Below are 21,113 nucleotides of genomic sequence, written 5' to 3'. Positions count from 1 at the left end.
TCTCCCAATGCATTATATTAGGGGAAAGTGCTTGCAAAAATATGTACGTTAGCGGGGAAATTGAGTAAAAATATGTGCATATTAGAAGTATGCACAAAACGCTGGAAAATATTCATGAGAATTAAAAAATATATTCCAAACCTTTAAAAAACAAAACATTTATTCGAAAGTTACATTTCAATCAATATATCCCCTCCACGGATACCTCTGTGATGATGGTGGTATGAAAATATCCTGTTCTTCTTCCATAAAAGAGAAAAAGGGTGACCAGATCATGTCAAAGGTAAAGGTACTGATGCGAAAATGTGACAAGCTAGACTTAAGGTTGGAAAAAACTGGGAGAAACCTGAATTGATATCCCTAGTTAGCTTAGGGCTGTCACATGTCTGAATTTTCCTGGTTTAGGGCAACCCTAAGTTAGCAGGCCATATGAATGGGACACCAGGAACTGCCCTGTGCCTCATAAAAAAGGTAAAAGTACCCCTGCCCGTACGGGCCAGTCGTGTCCGACTCTAGGGTTGTGCGCCCATCTCACTTAAGAGGCCGGGGGCCAGCGCTGTCCGGAGACACTTCCGGGTCACATGGCCAGCGTGACGAAGCTGCTCTGGCGAGCCAGCACGTTTACCTTCCTGCTATAAAGCGGTACCTATTTATCTACTTGCACTTAGGGGTGCTTTGGAACTGCTAGGTGGGCAGGAGCTGGGACCGAAGCACGGGAACTCACCCCGCCGCGGGGATTCGAACCACCGACCATGCGATCGGCAAGCCCTAGGCACTGAGGTTTTACCCACAGCGCCACCCGCGTCCCCTGTGCCTCATAGCCCAACACTAATTACCTGCCTCTTCACATAAGGTTTGTTTGTTTGCTTGCTTGTTTCTTTAGGGGATGGAAGATGCCTCACCTGGGTTTTGTGATGATTTCTAAATATTAAAACACGCACACACATAAACCTCACTTTCATTTTCTTTTTTTAAGTATTCACAAAGAATGATGAGAAGACCTAGATGCTATGTAAGTCAAAGAGGGGGAAGTTTGTTCATTCCTAGCGCTGGGTTAGATGAACTGATCATTTGGCTGAGTTAAATGTTGCCTTGCCTGATACGGATCTCTTGCAGTAACCCCACACTCATCCCACCCCAAAATTGTAAGGCGATATAACTTTTCAAATATTTGAAAAAATGCTGCATAAGAAAAGACTGAAGGATTCTTCCTCACTGAAGCATCATATATAAGTTTATGATAGGAAGGCAGAAACCTCTACCATAAAAGCTGTGCAACTATTGCAGTTTATTAGCATTCCAATGAAACAAGCAAAGCTAGAGGTGTTCTTCCTTGAAAGGAAAGAGAAAGGCCATTTAGCATCAGTCTTTAGGAGAGGGGCAGAGTTGGCTCTTAAGTTTTTGTGGGGCAAGCTCATGCCTCACCTCTCTACATTCCTTTGAAGCAGAGACGTCTCAGCTGGGAAACACATGCCAGAGGGGGAATGGTGGAGTGGCCTTTAATCCAGAATATTCTCTTTCTCCAGAAATAAGCATCCCTTCTCCATTCCTGAGCTGGCCTCTAACCTTGGCCCAGCTCCCAAGACTCATGTTCTGGTTCCTGCTGTGAATTCTGCATCAGAAATAACCAAATGCTGCACATGGAACAAATGGTGCAAATCAAATTTATTGTTTGCATTTATTTTGCACACGCAATTCAAATTTTCAAAGAGTTTAAGTCATTTCTCCTTTTTTATTTGTGTTGGAAAAGGGGATATAGAAAGGAAAGACTACATGAAGCTGTGCAGGACTTTACAACCCAGCATCGTAACCCGGGAAACATCTACCCAGCTCCAAGCTGGTTAATGAAGGTATAGCTACAATACAGGGTTACTTTTGCCCACAGAACTGAATTCTTTGAAAAGGACGTGTGAATACAAAAATCTTCAGTGATCTCTTACAAAAATTAAATCAGATTTCCAGGTTCTTTTTGGGTAAAAACATGGTAACTAACTGGTAGAGTAAGCCATCAGCTTTCATTTAGCACTGCCCAAATGTTTGTCCGAAGCTACAAATTTTGAAAAAAGTGCAGGTATTCTCAGAGTCCCGGACTTTCAAGGTGAAGCAGCTGGCTTGCTTTTGCTTTTCCTGTTTTAAGTAGGTTTTAGATTGATGTTTTTGGTTCTCTCATATGATGTTCCTTTGTCCTATTCAGTACCTGCTGTTCAAGTTCCGTATATCGTTTAAGCAAAGGCTGGTAAACCTAAAACAAAAGAGAAAGATTACATTTTAAAGGGGACCATTAAAAATATTTTAGTCTTTTAGCCTCATAACCAAAAGTCCAGGGCTGTTTATGTGCAACTACTATTCTTTGAGTGACCTGTGCGTTCACACATCGAGGCTCTGTGGTAAACAGTAGTGAAACTGAGGTAAACAGTGGCAATGAGAGATTAAATTCTAGGCCTTACTGGCAAATTTAATACGAGCAAATGACCAGGTCCGGATGACATCCACATGAGACTTTCTTAAGCAACTCAAATGCGAAATTGATGAGCTTCTAACAAAAATATGTAACTTGACAGCCGCCATACCTGAGGACTGGAAAGTGGCTAATACAACATCAATTTTTAGAAGGGGATCCAGGAAATTACAGGCCAATTAGTTTAAAATCTTTTCAAAGGAAAACTGCTAGAAAGCATGGTTAAAGAAAAAGAAAATTGCCAAGCATGTCGGAGGAGTAGTCTTGCAAGGGTTAAGTCTTCTCTACCTTCCCCACCAAAGACTCTCGAGTAAGCTTAGAAATCATGAGGAGGATTTCTTACCTGCCCCTTTACCATGAGGTCCCTGGGTGGGTTGGGGCTGGCAGCTGAGGAAGGGCAAAATGTCCTCCATCATCATCTTCAAACAGAAATTCAACAGTGAGAGAAATTTATGTTTTTGCCAGATGATGCTGGAGGACACACCTAACATGTGGGATAAATCAGAGCAGGGAGTCCCTAGGCTCCACTCTACTGCTGCAGAATCTTTTGCAGAACCATCCTAACAGACGCTGCGTCAAAAGAAGAAAACACACAGAGTTCGAATTGCTTTGTGGATGCTCAAAGGAGCTGCTTCACATATGTCCAGGACTGAAGCAGTGCCTCTCATTAGCTGCAAAGTCCCCAAGGTGGCCGGTTGCTCAGTGCCTCCGAGTCAATGATACACACAGGAAATGGAAACTAAAACAATAAATAGAGAGCTCCTCCAAAGGAGAGCCAAAAAAATAAAATATGAGATTTTTAAAACTCCAAAACCCAGTGTAGCTAATATTGCAGGTCTCTTCTCACATCTAGCATATGCCATTTTTATTCCTGAGAACATAAAGGGCTGGATTGGGGAGGGGTGAGGACAAAACTACTGCCTGTGAACAGTGGGAGGAAAAACAGGAGTTTATCTCTGGATAAACAAAGGGTTTCTCCAAGCACCACTTTACATGAATGAAACCCACATCACGAGGTCTGAAAACCCTCCTTTCTAATGTTGTCACAAGTAGTAAAACAATCCAGTAAGTTGGCAGCTTCAGGGAACAGGCTCTTAAACTGGTGTTTAAGAAGGTAAACCGACGACGAGAAGGGCTTGGAGGCTTCTCCTCCTCTTAATAAGCCAATATAGAAAGAAGCATCTTCTTGTCCTTGATTCTATTAAAAAAAACAGGCTCAGAACTCTCCAGAGGGAATATATGTCAAAGAAAGGAATAAAGAACATTTATCTAGTATTTAAAGCATACACTTCATTTAATATCAAACTGCCAAGTTCCAGACAGGGGGAAAAACCCCAGAGAATAGCACCTGAGCTTTTATCTACTACCATGTGCAGGCCTTAGTCAAGTTACACATATTGTACAGAAAAACTAAGGTCCACTGAAGGTGTGTATACCAGGAGTTCCTTAAGCCAATGAACTGAAAACCTTTATAAAAGAGAAGGAATTGTGCATTTTCGGAGGCTAGAGGTGAAGCCTCGTGAAACTTGAATAAAAGGCAAGTCCATCTTTCAGTTTTATCCACCAGGCTAACTCAGACCCCTTTTCTAGGGGAACCCTTAAAATTCCTCATGGACTCCTGAGGCGATTATTTTATTTATCTGTTTTAAAGTGTAGCTATTTAGGAGAGCAAGCGGCCCTTTTAAGTGCTTCCACATATATGTATCGCAAGGTCTTCTGGGTGGGTAGAGGGAACCTTTTGCAAACACATGAAAAAGGTCCTGAGGGAATTTGTATCTACTAATTTATTTGACTGTGTCCCTCTGGAAAAGCCAATGAACTTTTTTGTCCCTGCCCTTGGAAATGCTCCCCTGACCTTTCAGACCTTGGAGGGGAGAGTCAGCTTTCTAAACAATCTGATCCTCAAATTCCAGCACCTTCTGGGAAAAGAGGGGGGAACTCCTCAACTAGAGGACTGCTCTCACGTATCTGCCCAGATTGCCTAATTTTGCTGTCTGTTCTGACGAGAAAAGTGTCTCATTTTCCACAGAAACAAACATTATTATTATTATTATTATTATTATTATTATTATTATTATTATTATTATTATTCATTTCATTTCTAGACCACTATATATATTTTTAAGGGGGGGAACTGACAGCAGTTTACAGCCTACGCTAAAACATCAAACAAAACAATCCAGAATCAAACATTACCGATGAAAGTCAATACAAAGTATATCTTTGCATCATAATTAACAGGGAACAAAAAAACGTTATCTTAAAAAATTTCAAAACAGAACATGACAAAGAAGGTCAAGTACAGAATGCACATTTAAAACAGCATTTTAAGATTCCTCACCAAACATCTCACCCTTTATGTTTCTGAGGGGGGCGAGAACTGACACAGGTAGCCTTGAGATTGACAAGGTTTGAGGAAATCTCCTTGAAGATCAACAACCTGACGTATGTCTATCTGCAATGATAACATATCCATAGCTCCACTCCTTGACCTTAAACCCCTGGAATTTCAGGGCTGGGAAACATGGAGAAAAGATACACTTTGCAACCTGCAAAAACTTTTGCATCACAGTCCAAGGTAACACAATCTCCCAAAAAACTGATTAGCAACCTTTTTCTCCAGCTGACAACTTTGTGGGCAAAGCGACCTAACATCAGCCATCACAGCAGAAACACAGGAAACTAGAGACTGATTTAAACTTATTTGGAAAAAGCCTACTGAGCCCTCCAAGCGTTATTATTGAAATGGGAGCTCAGGCTGCAAAATCTGCCTGGCCTTTGCCAAGCAGGCAGAGAAAACTTCAGGTGTGAAAAGGCTGCCTTGAAAAACCGCAGATTTCAACGCTGAAAACTCACAGCGGAAGCAGCCTAAGGTTTCTGCGTAAGCCAGCGGATCAAGCACTGGGCTTCCCTTGTAATCTCAGTTCTGAAGGATATAAAATATACGATCCCTGTGACCCATGTGTTTGGGGTGAATAATAAAAGAATCAGCTGGGTGTCTGGATTCAAAATGTGGGCTTTAACAGTCTCTAGCAGGAGAGAGCCCCCAGTAGAAGAGTCACAAAGTCAAGTAGCACAGTGAAGCATTAGGAATGCAGGCTGTTAAGCCTTTTGCCCCATTTAGTCTCCTTGTAAACAGTGTTCCTCTGTTTCTATTTACCCCTCTTGCAATGAACAGACCACACACTGTTAAGTACTTTTAAAATGCTTTACTTACTAAATCCAAGGGTCTGATTCATTGTCCCATACAGCAGCAAGAAGAACACAGGTAGATTACTCCTGGGTGCAAAATACACAATATAGTTTCCAACATGTGGTCTGAACCTGCAGCAAGTTCAGACACATCCATCCTGGGTGATTACATGGCGAGAAGAGGGAAGGAACAGGAAGAGAAGGTTTTAAGTGATTTCTCATAAAAGAAGGGGGGCGTGACCCAGCTGAGTCTAGGAATCAAGCTCTATTGTCTTAACCCCTTCATGCACCAACTAGGACTCATGTTTGATTGCAAGTTTGCTTGGGTAGCCTCCGTCTACCAAACTGTAATGTCTCAGCTGCAGGCCTTTTGCTATAAAATGGAGACTAACTGGCTGGGCTTTTGCAGGGACAGATGAGATGGATTGTAACGTATTCCATGCATTTAAAAAGGCTATAAAATGGCTCTTTAACAGCTACATTTTAATGATATACTCAGCCGGTTTCTATGGAGATTGTGGTGGTGGCCAGAAAAGGGTGCTTCACTTTAATATCATTCTAGTGTGCATCAGCCACTTACTTCAGGGATAAATCTTAAAATCACAAAAGGATTTCTTGCTAACCACATGACCAGGGCTGAGCACAAGCAATTGGGGAACGTTTGTTGAAAAAGTATGTCTGTCATGTCAAAAGTCAGAGTTTCTGAAGCACCTAGGCCTGGAACGCCTTTCTCACCCACCTGGTCCTGCGATTTGTAAAACTGTTATGGCCAGTTTGAGGCACACTGTGGTTTTTTAAAAACGAACAACCCATTGCCCAGGTAGCCTGAATTCAACAGCAAGAAAAGCTGCAACCTGCGTAAATTATGCAAATAAAGTATATCCTCATAATTTCACACTGGCGGGGGTGAGCTTTGCTAGTTATGGGGAAAGGAGAGATGTCCATAGTCACTCTGCATAGTTACATTAGAGGGTAGGTAAGAAAGAGATACTCCTCCATCAACTGGGTCAGGGATAGGGGAAACCTTTCATTAGCATGTCATTCCCTTCTGGGGAACCTGCCAAGGGTTGCAGGCCAGTAGAGGGTGGAGTCAGGGGCAAAAGTGAGTGGAGCAACAAATTTTAGCTTTGCACAATACCCTAGTTTATATTCTCATTGCTGCCTGGGTGCCCATCAGAGTGAGAACAGTGACTCCAAAGGACTTCAAAGAAACTCCGGCAGCACTGAGGATGAGCTGACATCAGAGTCATCAGGGGTTCACAAATTAGAGCTGCTTTGCTGAATATTACTGCTTTGCTCTTGTCTTCTCCCCATATGAGGGATGTTATCAGTGCTTTTTTTCTGAGGGTACTCAGGGGGACGCAGTACCAGCACATTTTTTTCAAGAAGAAAAGCACCGGTTAAAAGTATGGCATTTGCTGTAACAACTTCATGGTGAGTACGAAACCTCTTTTTTCTAGAAGAAAAGCATTGCCGACATCCATCTCTATTCTCCATTTGGGGCAAGCAAGGGGCAGTGTCAGACCTCAAGGACACATTCCCTGTTATCAACAATTAGCAATAGTCCAAAGTTGGAAACAATCCCACTGAAATCCGGTTAAATGAGATTTGGAATGTGGCTCTATCTCACCACAGAAGGGTAATTAAAGGCAGTTCAAGGATAGACACTTTTGGTGAGTCTTGGCTTCCTTTCTTTGCCTTTATAAATAGAGACAGAAGGTACTTTTTTCCACCCTTAACACAAGAATCTCTGTGGAGAGGCTACTTGAACTGATAATACATAAATAAGCACAGTTCTTGTGTGCTATGTACTGCATATGGAACTTAATAAGAATGTACCACTGGACAAGTTGCTGTAGTTATATGCTGCTCTTATATTTAAATGGAAAACAAGAAAAATGACTGGGGAGAAAGGGCACATTCCAGTCAGGCAAAAACACGGGATGGGGGGGGGCAAAGGATGACCAGTGAGTGGTGTGGCCTGGGGAGAATTTCAAGGGCTGCATTCAATCCTTGGGCCTGAAGTCCCCCACTCTTGATCTAGGCCAAGACCAAGTGCCACCTGGTTCATCCCCCTCCTAGCCTTGTCTCCACCAGTGCCCATTTCACCACCTGGTTATTATGTGCGTTTCATGTGAATTATGGAACAAATAGACATGATAGAAAAGGAATAAGGGATGAGGAAGGAAGAGGACAACTGTGGCGTTTGCCTCCTAGGTGGGTCATGAGGAAAGGGTTAAATGAGTGTGAAGTGATTGGCCAGTGGGAACCCGAGGGGAGGAGTTAGAGTTGGAGTTGTGTGGGAGTCAGTTGAGAGTTGGGAGTTGGAGAAGGAAGAGGAAGGATAAGTCTGTGGGTTGGTCGAGTTGTGTTGTGAGAGAGTGAGAGGAACTGTTAGGTGGAGTCAGATAGATAGTTGGGATAATCAGTTTGAAGTTGTTAGGAACGTATAGGTCAATAAAGAAACTAAGATTAAGAAACTGCCAAGAAAAATTAACGGAAACCATAAACTTGTTCATGCCTATAAAATAAACTTGATTATTTGTTTATGTTAGCAACTGTCTGGACTCCGTGTGTACCCGTGAGAAACGGGTTGGTGGCAGCGAAGAAAGCAATCACAGTGGTGGCACAGGGTCAATAGACCGTCAAACGTCCAGGGACCCTGTGTGATCGCCACAACAACCAACTGATGTGTTTTTTGTCCTCTTCCCTCCTCATCACTCTTTCCTTTCCTTTCATGTCTATTTGTTTTGAAGCCATTATGGCAAGAACCCATCCAGTCTAGTTTCTGTACAGCACTAATGAGCATCTTGGTGTAACTAAACATACACACCCAAGCAAGATGGTGGGTTATTTCCTGTCCTCAAGGATAGAGAAAAGTGTGGAGGTAGACTCATGTGGAGCTTGAGCCTCAGAGGATTGAGGGTGCTTGGCAAAAAAAAGGGGGGGAGGAAAGGTAAGGCTTGCAAACCTCTGGCCTGAACCAGGAATTACTGCTGCATCCTCATAGCACACCGCGGCATCTTGTTTTCCTTGAATATATATGTTGGAGCAAGCAAACTACCGAACAAGCACTTATGGCTGTATTAGGGGCATCAATATGTCAGGCAAAAATAGCTCTTTTATTTACTGAAATATCTATAGTCAAGCCTCACTAATTCTCACTTTGATTATCTGCAACCCTGATAAAGCCTGCTTGCTTTGTGCCAACTGAGATTTAATAGCAGGTCCCTGTATTGGCTGAAAGCGGCTGTGCTACTGAGATAGCAAGCGCCGTATTCCTTTCCCAGCGTGAATAACATTATTATTGTTTTTACAAATTAAAAGAGAGAGGGAAAAGGAACCATACTACCTTTATATACAGGCGTGTTCCAGAGCATAGTGGTGAACACATTGCTCTAAATTAAAAGTGTCAAAAGAAACGAACGGCTACATTTAAGGCTACAGTGCTTTTGACTGTTTTATTGGACTTGAATGCTTAACTTGCTAATTTGCAAAATTCCAGCATCTGCTGCAATGGGTCTCCCAGCCATTAGCATGAATAACTGATGTTTGGCTGTTGTTTTATACCCATGTGAACGTGGAGGGAAAATTAAACCGATCCTTCTTTCTTTGTTTCTATTAATTTTCTGTGAAATTCACCTCCTTGGGCCTCTCTGTTACTGTAAATATGGGATATAAAATAAAGAAACTTTTGCAACCCATCTTGGACTCTTAAAATGCGGCACACAGTCTGAAGAAGAGGCTGTGTAATTTGAAAGCTGGCTTTCCTCCTCCTGGAATCGTTCCCATTAAACAATCAAGGCTGGTTAGGGTTGCCAGAATTGCCGCAGCCTGATCTGAAGAAATCTTGGTTGATTAATTTCATGGGTTTTTAACCAATTGACTCCTTATCAATTAAATCTGCATATAAGCTCATGTGGATGAAAGAAATGGCATACTTTGTGTCTACATGAAATCCGCACTTGTTGCAGAGGCACCATCTGAGAAAAGGTATCCCCTCTCATGTGTTGAGAGAAGAAAGAATGCCTCTTTCAAGATGGCGCCAGCTATTGCCATGGCTCCAGCCTTGAGCTCAGATGAGGAGGAGCCAGTCAAGTCTGGGGCTGCTGTAGAATCAGGTGAAGAACTGAGCCAGGCTCCTGAGCCTCACAGATGCTGCCCTCAATACTGATTCATCTGCCCAGTGGCACCAGCAGTGTACAAGGCAGGAGCCACAGAAAGGCAAAGATGTGCTCATCTTCATGTTGGGAATCTGACATGAGATACCCACACAGAGGATGATGCCCCCAGTTCTAGTCACCACATAGGGTCCAAAATAGTTTACCGCCTTAGAAGATTAGGCTTCAGTAATAGTTCCTGATGTTGATTTGTGCATACAGCTTGTAAAGGTAAAGGACCCCTGGACGGTTAAGTCCAGTCCAAGGTGACTATGGGGTATGGGGCTCATCTCGCTTCAGGCCAAGGGAGCCAGCACTTGTCCACAGACAGCTTTCCAGGTCATGTGGCCAGAATGACTAAACCACTTCTGACACAACAGAACACCGTGATAGAAACCAGAGTGCACGGAAATGCCATTTACCTTTCCACTGCAGCAGTGCCTATTTATCTACTTGCACTGGCGTGCTTTTTAACTGCTAGGTTGACAGGAGCAGGGACCGAGCAACGGGAGCTCACCCCATCACGGGGATTCGAACCGCTGACCTTCTGATCGGCAAGCCCAAGAGACTCAGTGATTTAAACCATAGCACCACCCGCGTCTCTATACAGCTTGTAGGATTTTGCAGATACAGATATATCCACACACTGAGTATCTCTGTTGCTCCGTTTTCAAGACGTAACACAGACTTCGACTCCCTTCTCAAGATTCACTGACTACTGAGCTGACATGCCTTAATCACTTATATAGTCAGCCCTAGGCCGTTACCATAGCAACTGGCTTGGCTGACCTTGCACCTGTGGCTTATCTCATCCATGGGACGATTGGTGCCCATGAAGGAAATTAACCCTTTGCTCCATGTCCAGTTCCTCCAGCACTTCAGACCAGTGAACAGGCCCTTTAAGAGCCATAGTCTTCAGGCCCAAGGAGGCTCGGAAGCCTGGGAAGGATGGGCTGGGGGAAGAGACTCCTAAGCCTCAATTCTTCGCCAGCCTGGTTGGAGCAAATTGCTCACTTGGAGCTCTCCGTGGTGCTGCAGCCATTGGTCTACTTTAACTCTTTGGGTACCTGATACAGACAGCCACCTGCAGTTTGCAGCAAGAGGGGGAATTCTTGCAGGTCTCGCTAAGGAACACAGTGTGTTCTCAGAAAATTGTTCACATAACAAGTCAATCATTTCCAATGATTTCTATGGGGAAATTTCTAATGCGTTCCTGACCATGTAATTTTGACAGGGGGAAACCCAGGAAAACCCTCTGAAATCTTGCAAAAGGCAAACAAGATAGGAAATAAAGCTCTCCACGAATGGTTCCTCATCATCTTGGGGAAAAGTGACAAGTGGAGTGCCACAGGGTTCTGTCCTCAGCCCGTTGTTGTTCAACATCTTTATAAAAGACTTGGATGAAGAAATTGAGGGGATATTCCTTCCTTAGAGGTTTATAAGTAGAGGTTAGATGGCCATTTCACATGTAGGATTTAGTTGAGATTCCTGCACCACAGGGGGTTGGACTAGATTACCCTCGGGATCCCTTCCAACTCTACAATTCTATGATTCTATCCCCCCCCATTGTTTTTGACAAAATGGCTGCTGTGGACCAGCAAAACAGAAAGAAGGAAGGCTTGTTTAAGACTGCTTATTTGTTTACAATACTACACACAGGTCTGGCTGTTTGGATATCTGAATCAGCAGTGTGCATAGCAATGCTTGGGTACTAATCTCTTGTGTTTTGATAACTGACTTTTCAAACGGCAAGTGTTTGGATAGTGGGACCTGCATGTAAGTACAATAATTATACTTATTATACTTTACCTTACTATTTTATCTTTTTTGTAAATGGCTTTGAGGTTGTTGTTTTTTACAATCAAGCGATGCATAAATTTTATGAAATAATAAATAAAATTAAGTGGATTATATACAATTATATTATTATTATTATTAATGTTGTATGCCAATTATTTCTTTTTAAGACTCTTGCATGGTTAATTGGAGTTGCTCTTTCAATCAATCAAAATGTTTTTAATCCAATTAATCTAACCAGTCAAACAAACAACGAGATGTTATACCCTAGTTTCCAAGTTTCAACTCACAGAGCCCACTTGTACCTTGACCAGTATCTGTGTGGTGAGAGAAGTTGCCTGGACAGTTTAATCCCAAGTCATTACATCAATTGCAGGAAGCCCAAATCTCATGGTACCTTTAAAGACTTAACAAATGTATCATGGCATAAGCTTTCATGCCCACGAAAGACAAGCAGGGTCTTCTCTGTGTTGGTATCTTTTGTATGGAATGCCTTTCCTTCTGAAGTATGAACGGTCCTGACTTTCTTTCAGCGCCAGTTGCTAACTTCTCTTTGCCCAGGGTTTTGCAAGAGTTTAATGTGACGAGACTGTGTGCATTCTTAAATGGTATGTTTCTCTTAATCTTTATATTTTATCTGATTCTGTTGTGTTATGAACTGGACTTTTATGTTTTTGAGGATTTTAAATGCAATCCACCTTGGGGTTCTTAATCAATGAAGGGTGTGGCTAGAAATACTTAAATAAAAATTCATGACAATAAAATCAAAGGTTAATAATCTGAACCCTTACCTACCCGCAGCAACTGAAAATGTGACGCCTAATTCCTTCGCATTTCAGGTAGCTGCATTCTATTGACCTTATTTTGGAAATCTCCTTCTAAGAGATTTCTGGAGTATATAGCCTTAGGCAATTAAATGGATTTATTTTTTGTAATTGATGTCCAAAGGAAATAAAGAACACTCAACGATGCGTTAAAAAGGACCCTTAGGAACATAAATTCCCTCGTCGTTACAGCAGCAAAATCTAATGCATCACAAGGAGTGATATTTTACAAAAAGTAATTATACAGGCCACCCCGAGAAGCCTGATCTTACTGCGTGTAGCGATCCACTCAGCAGACTTCTGCATACGTGGCAGCTACCAGTGGGTAAATTAGTTTCACTTGCTACCTGTCCTTAACTGCATCTGAAGCAAGTGGGAGATACATTACAAGTCTCCACTGTGGCTCCTCGGTGCATAGAAGGAGCAGGCAGTTTTCTCCATCAAGCGGCTGGGATTTGAAGGAGGAATAGGGATGGATAGATCTGTGAACTACAGTTTCTCTCCACTTTCCATTCATGGGGATTTATTAATTTATTGGTTCAGGAAGACAAATTAGGTAGATCTGCAAACCAAATGAATATCCCCCTCCCCATAATGTGAAAGCAAACTATTGCTTCATGGAGCAAGATATTAGGGGTGGGAGGTTAAGTTGAATGCACGTCCGAGTGAAGATGCTGTCTCTGCTTTGCTTTCCAGGCTCATCTCATTGGGAAAATTTGGGGGTTCAATACCCAATATATCCTGTGGGTTCTTCCTGGGTGGCCAATAAGATCCAGACTCCAACTGTCCCTTAAACAGGATGTTTATTTGGGAATTGCAAGGGCAAGGCAACACAACCTCCAACAGCATGCAGTCGAGGGGTGACACAACAAATATGGGAAAAGCACATGGAAGCAAAGGGGCAGTTATGTCCGTATATGCCAGTACTTCCTTCTACTAGCTTCCACTGGTTTAATCACAAGGAACTGTCCTTAACAGTTTTAGCAAAAACTCTTGTACGCATGCCCTTCTGTCCTTCTTTCATGGTTCTCTTAAAAAGCACAACCTTCACATTCCAACCTTCGCTTGCTCAGCCTTGATCTCACACATTTCAGTTTTCAATGTTATTATTTCTGGGACAATCCAAATGCACATCCCACTGAAAACAAAGCAGCATGGACAAACCAAGGCGTCACTTCACAGACATTTGGGTTACGTAGGCAGCCCCTGATCCAGCAACTGATGATACCCATAGAAGTTTGGTTCCACATAAGGGGCTGGATCAGGGCATGGATGTGTGGAGGATGAAAGAGAATAGCAAACAAAGGCAGTTTTCCTCTCTTTGCCCTGACCCTCAATGAGATTTCAGCTACTTGCATTCACTGCAAAAAATAAATAAAGGCCTGCGAAGCAGCAAACAAAAACAATAAAATCCACAAACCACCATAAAACAAAATAATAATCCATAAGAAATCAATACCAACAGGCAGTGATTGTTTTAAAACGGCAAGTCCACCTAGAGCAAAGGTTCTCTCAAGCTATTTGCCCAGTTCTGTGAGTGACCCCAGCAAGGGGACTGACATAGGACTCACCTATATTAGTAAAGAAAAAGAATTTTAAATGCGTTATAACACTGTGACACCAGATGACGCTGTAGAGTTCCGTTTTTCACCAACGTGATTTCCCATTATGAGGTTTACAACACATTTTCCTGGAACATTTTTTTGATGTGTCTAGATCCCGCCATTACAGTGGAACCTTGGTTCCCAAACAGCTCCGTTGTCGCACATTTCAGTTCCCGAACTCTGAAAAACCAGAAGTAAATGCTTCAGTTTTTGAATGTTTTTCGGAACCCAAACATGCAACACGGCTTCCGCTGAGTGCAAGAAGCTCTTGCAACCAATGGGAAGCCGAGTCTCGGTTTTCAGACATTTCAGAAGCCGAACGGATTTTGTTCAAGAACTGAGGTACCACTGTATTAACGTGACATTTCACCCAACAAATGGAACCACCCCACTTACTATGAAGCCTCATTCAGCTGGTAATAAGCTCATTAGATGGAAGCCTTTCTCCCTCTGACGGCTCCTCCTGCTTGGACATGGCTGAAAGTCCCTCAAGGAAGCAAAACCAACATTTGAAGGAAGCTTCAAATGAAGGTAAATTCACTCAACATGGTTGTCTGCCATACGGTCCTCTTTCCTTAAGTTAAACAAAGGGACAAAGGGGTGCACACTGCACAGCTGGGTGGATTGCTTCAGGGATGTATAATCTAGGGTAACCTTTTCCAAACCTGGTATCCCAGGTGGTTTAGACTACAATTCCCATCAGCCCCAGCCAGCATAGGCTGATGGGAGTTGTAGTTCAAAACATGCGGAGCGAACTAGGTTGGCCAAGGCTGGCCTAGGGGTTGAAGTGCCACCAATCACAGGAGTCAGCGTCACAGCCCTCTGTTCCATTCTGCACATTTAAAAGGGTGCAAGCACATGCATGTAATTTGGGTACCACATGGTCTCAGCATCAGGCTACGAGTATACAGTATATAAGAGAGGTGTGCAGCAAGTTGAAGGCTTTGGAAGGTAATCACAAACATTTTGTATTAACAACTTCCATGCATATGCACAAAAACAGCGAGAGGCCTTGAAGCAAGTGTCATGTGCCTTAACATTGTTAGGCCGTTTTGCAGGGCATGTGGCTTGTAAAAACACCGGCACTGTGATTATCTTCCGAGATAATCGTACTCCATTCTTGTGCCTTTTGGCTTAATTAACCAACAAGCCAAGCATCTCCGGTTTTAATAGATTGCTAAACTAGTGCTGCATTTTAATGCCGTAATAATGGATTCTTACTGTCTGTTAGCATATACTTAGTGTTATAAAATCTTCCCAGTTATTTCAGTCATGCCTACTGCTTCGGATTAATCTTCCTTTTCTAAAAGAAATGTTTTCAAATCTTCTCTTCTACCTCTTCTCCTTTTTATTATCAAATGAGGGTTGGGGGAGAAGTCTCAGTGGGTTTACTGAAACAAGACACAAAGAACTTGATGGGCTCAGCTGGTCATTCAAATCCACCCTGGATGGATAATGAGCAAAAATTAATTACCATTAGATGGCTCTTTTAACAGCCTATTCATTTGTCCACTGATTTGAAGACAGAATCAGTTGCTCCAGGCCAGCTTTCCAACACGGCAACATCATCATGATAAATGAGGGCATTTGCCAAGAGTCCAGACCGCAAAGACAGACACCTCCATGATATTAGATAAATCTCCTGTTTTGTTAAATTCTACATGGCCGGCTTTGTTCAATGTCTAGATTGCCCAATATGGCACCCAGGGGAACCACAGCACCCTCAGCCAAAACCCTTGGCACCCACTAAGGCCCTCGCTCGCTCTTTCTTTCTTTCTCTCTCTCTCTCTCTCTCTCTCTCTCTCTCTCTCTTTTGGGTTGGTTGGGAGGGGATTGCCTGTCTTTTTTTGGGGGGGTACAATTTTTGTGGATTTTATTTGCTTTTAGAGGGTAGCTGTTTTCTTTGGGATGGTTGTCTGAGCATTGCTAGTTTTTACTCTGTGAAATGGGTACTTTGTGGTATCCAAAACAGTTTCTTACATTTCCAAATATGACTGCAGGCCCCAAAAGGCTGAAAGCCTCTGTTCCTACGCCAACAATGGTCCTCAACCTGGCTCCCAGTTTGTTTGGAGACACAATTCAAAGTGCTGGTTTAACCTACTAAACTCTGGGTCAGCTTTCCCCCACCAGACATTGCTAGACTGCAACTCCCATTATCCCTGACTATTGGCCATGCTGCCTAAGGCTCGTGGGAGTTGTAGTCCAACAATATCTGATGGCCACCAGATTGAGGGATGCTGTTTCAAACTGTGTGCAAACCAGGTACCACTTTCTCCTGTGTGAACCTGTTCCATCTTCTGCTATCATTTTCTAAGGCATTCCTTTGTTTGGCAATTAAACAGGTGAATACCAGAAAAGAAGACTGTTTTGGGAGGCACCCTGGTTTTTCACCACCCAAGAACCAGAAGCCAACTCCAAGGCTAATATTGAGCGAATTGTAGGATAAACACTAAAGCGAAATCTGAGCAATGGGCCTCAAGCTTCGGTTACAAAACAAGAACTGCAGCATAAGCTAGCACTGTAATAAAATAAGTTTAATGGAAAAAGAACTCTCACTTCTCTCTCTCTCTCTGCTCTCCCTTGCCTTCTACCATATTTTAAATAGAATCTAGATGCTGTAAAAATAATCATAAAATGAAAACATATGCCCTCTTTACAATCTAAATTATTATTATTATTATTATTATTATTATTATTATTATTAGCATTCACATTTTTATCCTTCTCTTCAGCCTCTGATTGGGAAAGAGTAGGAAGGAAGGAAGCTCATGCATTAATTCTTAGTTACAGAGATCTAGTAGTGAACAGCAGGGATGGAAAAATTTGGAGAGAAGCCAAAAGTTACTGGTATTTCAACAGAGGCAATGGGAGACCCTGTAGACCATTCTGTCTCTCTGAGACACACACACACACACACACTCAGATGGCTCACTAGATGGACTTGAAACCAGAATCAACTCGAAAACTTCACACATGAGAGCACGCTGACACTACCCAAGAATTATTAATCCATTTCCCTTTTGAAAACCCAGAACATAACCAGCCCACACAACCCCACTTGCATTGTTTCCTGTTCAGTGGCTCAGTGGAACATGACTTGCAAATCTGCCAGGAGGTACAAGAAGCAAGGTTTTCCGTGCAATGAGGCATGTCATCGCCGTCTCCAAGAAGGGATACAGGGCAGCGTGCTTCAGTTTCATTGCACTCACTCCTATTATTAAAATGTAGGTGGGGGGCAACGCAACGGAGCATTCATAAAATTAGTCTTGATATCTACTCATGGGTGTAATTGTTTTCTCTTTCTCTTTTGCTTCAGGATTGTCTAATACCTGTGTTGTCACTTATTTGTTTTTGCTAACGCTGGGGATTTTAAAAAGCAGTCTGTGAGCTGGTTTGGCAAGTGAAAAGAGGCAAGGCAGCTTCACTGGGCAAATGGTACAATGCTAGCCTGCATTCCTTGGAGCAACTTCAGTGCTGAAATAAACCTTGGGTGTATATTTACATTTGTTGCATGCAAACGTCTGGGTCCACAATGTCTTCAGGACATCGCCCATCTATATGTTGGCTTTATGTGAAACAACCTGGTGTGAAGAGAGCTTGTCACACATGGATGCTCATCACTTGATGTCCGTAGTATCGGATGGTGACTTACATGTGTGATTGAGGTACCAGACTGCTGTGTGCCAACAACCGCTAGACAGATACCAAGTACCTAGAGCAGATGAAGCAGGCTGCATTCAGGCGTGCAACCTAGAAGTGCAGAGTGGCTTCTTTCTAGTTGCTAAGACTATAGGAGTCCAGCAGACCTTGGATAGCAGGCCATGTTATAGGACTGGCAATCTGGGGTTCTGATGCACGGGACAGAGAGGATTGAGCTCTCTGGTGCTGGCATCCCAATGGGATTGGCTTGTCCTCCTCTATTTTGACAAATGGTCTTGGTGCTGCTGAAGGAAAAAACGGGAATCCATGCCTCACCCGAGTTCAAGGCTTCAAACCAGGAGCCCATATCTGCACAACAGAAAGCACTTCCCCATCCATTGCAAATTCTGCTCCAAAGGCAACACTTTTCAATGGAGTCAGTTTACTCATTCAGCAGCATCGAGTAATCATTTGATTTACATGCATCTATGAATGTGCGTAGGGAGACACATACTTAATCCCCTGCGAAGGGTTTTGTTTGTGCGCATGCCCATCCACGTTTGTGTGGTTTTTTAAAAACGGTTGCTTGCATTTCTTCACATGGCAAAGATACAAATTTCATACCCTCCAAAAAAAGAAAACGTAGGGTTGTGATCAAGACAACTTCACATGAGGTTAGGCAGGTTGCTTTGCAGAGAATTCCCCAGGAAGACAGCGCTTAACCTCAGGTTGACTTTGAAGTTTATAAAAAGAACCATCACTTAAGTGAAAGCTGCTAAACTCGACAGAATGAAATCAGATGGACAGAGAGAAGCAGCCCTGTTAAAAACAGAACCAAACTGACTCATCAGATTATGAACTTCTCCTGCACTTTTCATGCTAGCACACTATATTACTGACAGGCCCTCTGGCTTTTGTGGTTTTGCAGCCATGAAGCTCACACAGGAAGCCATGCTGTCAACAAGCAGAATTGTATAGATTTCTAAAATGGGAAGGGAAGTGTTGGGGGGCCGGGGAGAATGCATTTTTAGTAAGATCTGGTCTGAGGACATCAAGGCCCCCCAAACCCACAGAAAAAAAACAGGGAAAGGAGAAAACTACATGCTATGAGAAAGCATGAGTCTGTACCAAGAATGGCAATTCTGCGCCTCTCTGTAATGTATAGTACAACTTACCCTGTGTCCTGTGCATTTATCTGCCCCCTAAATCCACATTATTGGCTACTTCTGGCAGGGAAGAGCTCAGCATAATGAGCTTAGGACATAGAGTAAGTTGCTCTATACATTATACAGGGGTGAATCTGCCAGCAGCAAACCCGTGTTGGTTTGTTTTCAATGCTTAGTTTCTTACTTAAATTAAGATCTGCCTCTGGGATGGTAAGGCCATGATGTATGTAGGGCAAATTGCTCCATCCCCGCTTCTCTATGGCACAAGTCGTCAGTGCCTGGCATCAAAAATGCTGCTCAAAAATGGACATGCTCCGTTTGATACCAGAAATACCTATCTGACTGCAAGGGGATTGGACTGTGTTGGAAAACAGAGAAATCACGTCAGTTCCAGTGCCTTTCCTCTTTCGTTTTAAAGCAAACACACCCACAAAGAGTCTTTTGGCATTTTAGGATTAACAGATTCAGATTCTGCATGGCAAATGTTTGGGTGGACATTGTGATAGACTTTAAGGCAGTGATGGCCAAACTTGGCCCTCCAGCTGTCTGGGGACTACAATTCCCAACATCCCTGACCACTGGTCCTGTTAGCTAGGGATCATGGGAGTTGTAGTCCCAAAACAGCTGGAGGGCCAAGTTTGACCATCACTGCTTTAAGGTGTCTCAAGACTCTGTTATTGTGTGTGTTTCACTCACACCCATGTAGTTCATTTGTGACCTGAAAGAGAAAGTGGACTATCTCCTGCAAAACTCACTTACCACACAGGCCACCATGCCAGTGTCTCTTTATAAGAATGATATTATCTACAAAGGGTTTGAACTGCAGTGGTCTAGGAACCTTCCTCCTGGGAATAGTAAACACATGATGTGTTTACTGCACAGAAAGGCAGGTCAAGAGGAGTGGCTCCAAAGCGTAGGGGCTGCAATCGTGGGAATTTGTCCAGCCATGCTAGGCTTGAATAGCTCGTTCCCATCAGCAGCAAGCTACTCTCTGCCAGTGACTTGTAACATGCCTGGCATAATTACTTTTGCTGTTGTTGCTAATACTTGCTGCTACAGTGCATGTTAAAATTCTCAGGAGGAGGTGGATAGCTTCCCAAGGGCTTAATTAACAGCTCCAAACCCTTGACATCTCTACACTCATGGCTGATCCCATCTAAGACACCTTCCACCGATGGTAACATGGCACTGATTTACCAATGCAACGCAGCCAGTTGGGCATCCCAACATCAAGGTAGTTCAATGCACAACAGGGAACTACAGAGGCATATGTGGCCATAAAGCTTTACCATAACAGGAACCCAGTATCCAAGAGAAGTTTGTGCAGCATCTTCAGTGAAAATCAGTAGCGGTGGGCAAGTTTAGTTGAAAAAACAGCTTACCCAGTAAAACCAACTCTCCCTTCTTCTGAAATGCACAACCACAGGAGATGGTTAGGTTTGAGCTCTACTGAATTCACACAGTCCAACATGCACCCAAATCCTTTGTGATGTGCAGAGATTCATCTCCATTCAGTTTTATCCAGAAAGAGTTACCGTATTTTTTGCTCTATAAGACTTGCTCCCTAAAAAGTAAGGGGAAATGTGCGTGCGTCTTATGGAGCGAATGCAGGCTGCGCAGCTATCCCAGAAGCCAGAACAGCAAGAGGGATTGCTGCTTTCACTGTGTAGCAATTCCTTTTGCTGTTCTGGCTTCTGAGATTCAGAATATTTTTTTTCTTGTTTTCCTCCTCCAAAAACTAGGTGCGTGTTGTGGTCTGGTGCGTCTTATAGAGCGAAAAATACGGGTACCTGAAGGTAGAAGTTTGCCATTCATACAATACACTTAAAACTGGTCATTCCCCCTTCTCAGGGAACTCTGGCGATTCCAAGGCAAACACTCAACCCCGAACATATTCCTTAAACAAAGGAGACTTGAAAATGACTAGCTCAGATTCACCCTATAATACTGATTTGCAGTACATCCAAAAAAAGCGATTCTTCCCGTAATAAGTTCTCTCCCCTCTATAAACATTTTAATTATCTGCCAATCTATTTGTAAAGCAGAAAGAAACAAAAAGGGGGGGAGGGGGAAGCCAACCAATAAAATTGCCTGAAGCCATCTCACCTGAGCCATGCCAGCTGTCGGAGTAGCAACTAATCTGGGCTCTGGTGCTAATTTCACAACATCAGTCAAGGACACGCTTGTCTCTGCCACGAGTCCTGCAATGAGGATCACAGACCTGATCAATGAGCAGAAACAAGATGAGGGATGTGCCTGGACTCCTTGGCAAA

General features: G+C 43.0%; 1 protein-coding gene across 6 annotated transcripts in view; it reads right to left on the bottom strand.

Moving 5' to 3' along the window:
• Positions 1-1,648: 1,648 nt before the first annotated feature.
• Positions 1,649-21,113, bottom strand: part of XYLB (xylulokinase) — a 119,701-nt gene continuing 100,236 nt past the window's right edge. For 3 of the 6 annotated variants that reach the window (XM_082192452.1, XM_082192456.1, XM_082192455.1), the window contains 2 exons: positions 20,947-21,041; positions 1,649-2,242 (listed from right to left, as the gene is read on the bottom strand). In XM_082192452.1, the coding sequence (XP_082048578.1) occupies positions 2,144-2,242; positions 20,947-21,041 (194 nt within the window). In that variant the 3' untranslated portion in view covers positions 1,649-2,143. Of the gene's footprint in view, positions 2,243-2,319; positions 2,878-14,431; positions 14,523-20,946; positions 21,042-21,113 lie in introns of those variants that run through there. The other 3 variants (XM_082192454.1, XM_082192453.1, XM_082192457.1) reach the window with 3 other exon arrangements.

This window comes from Podarcis vaucheri (genome assembly GCF_965113315.1).
Source record: "Podarcis vaucheri genome assembly, chromosome: 12".
In the NCBI taxonomy this organism is placed as follows: Eukaryota; Metazoa; Chordata; class Lepidosauria; order Squamata; family Lacertidae; genus Podarcis; species Podarcis vaucheri.
This window is presented reverse-complemented; position numbering and strand designations above follow the sequence as displayed.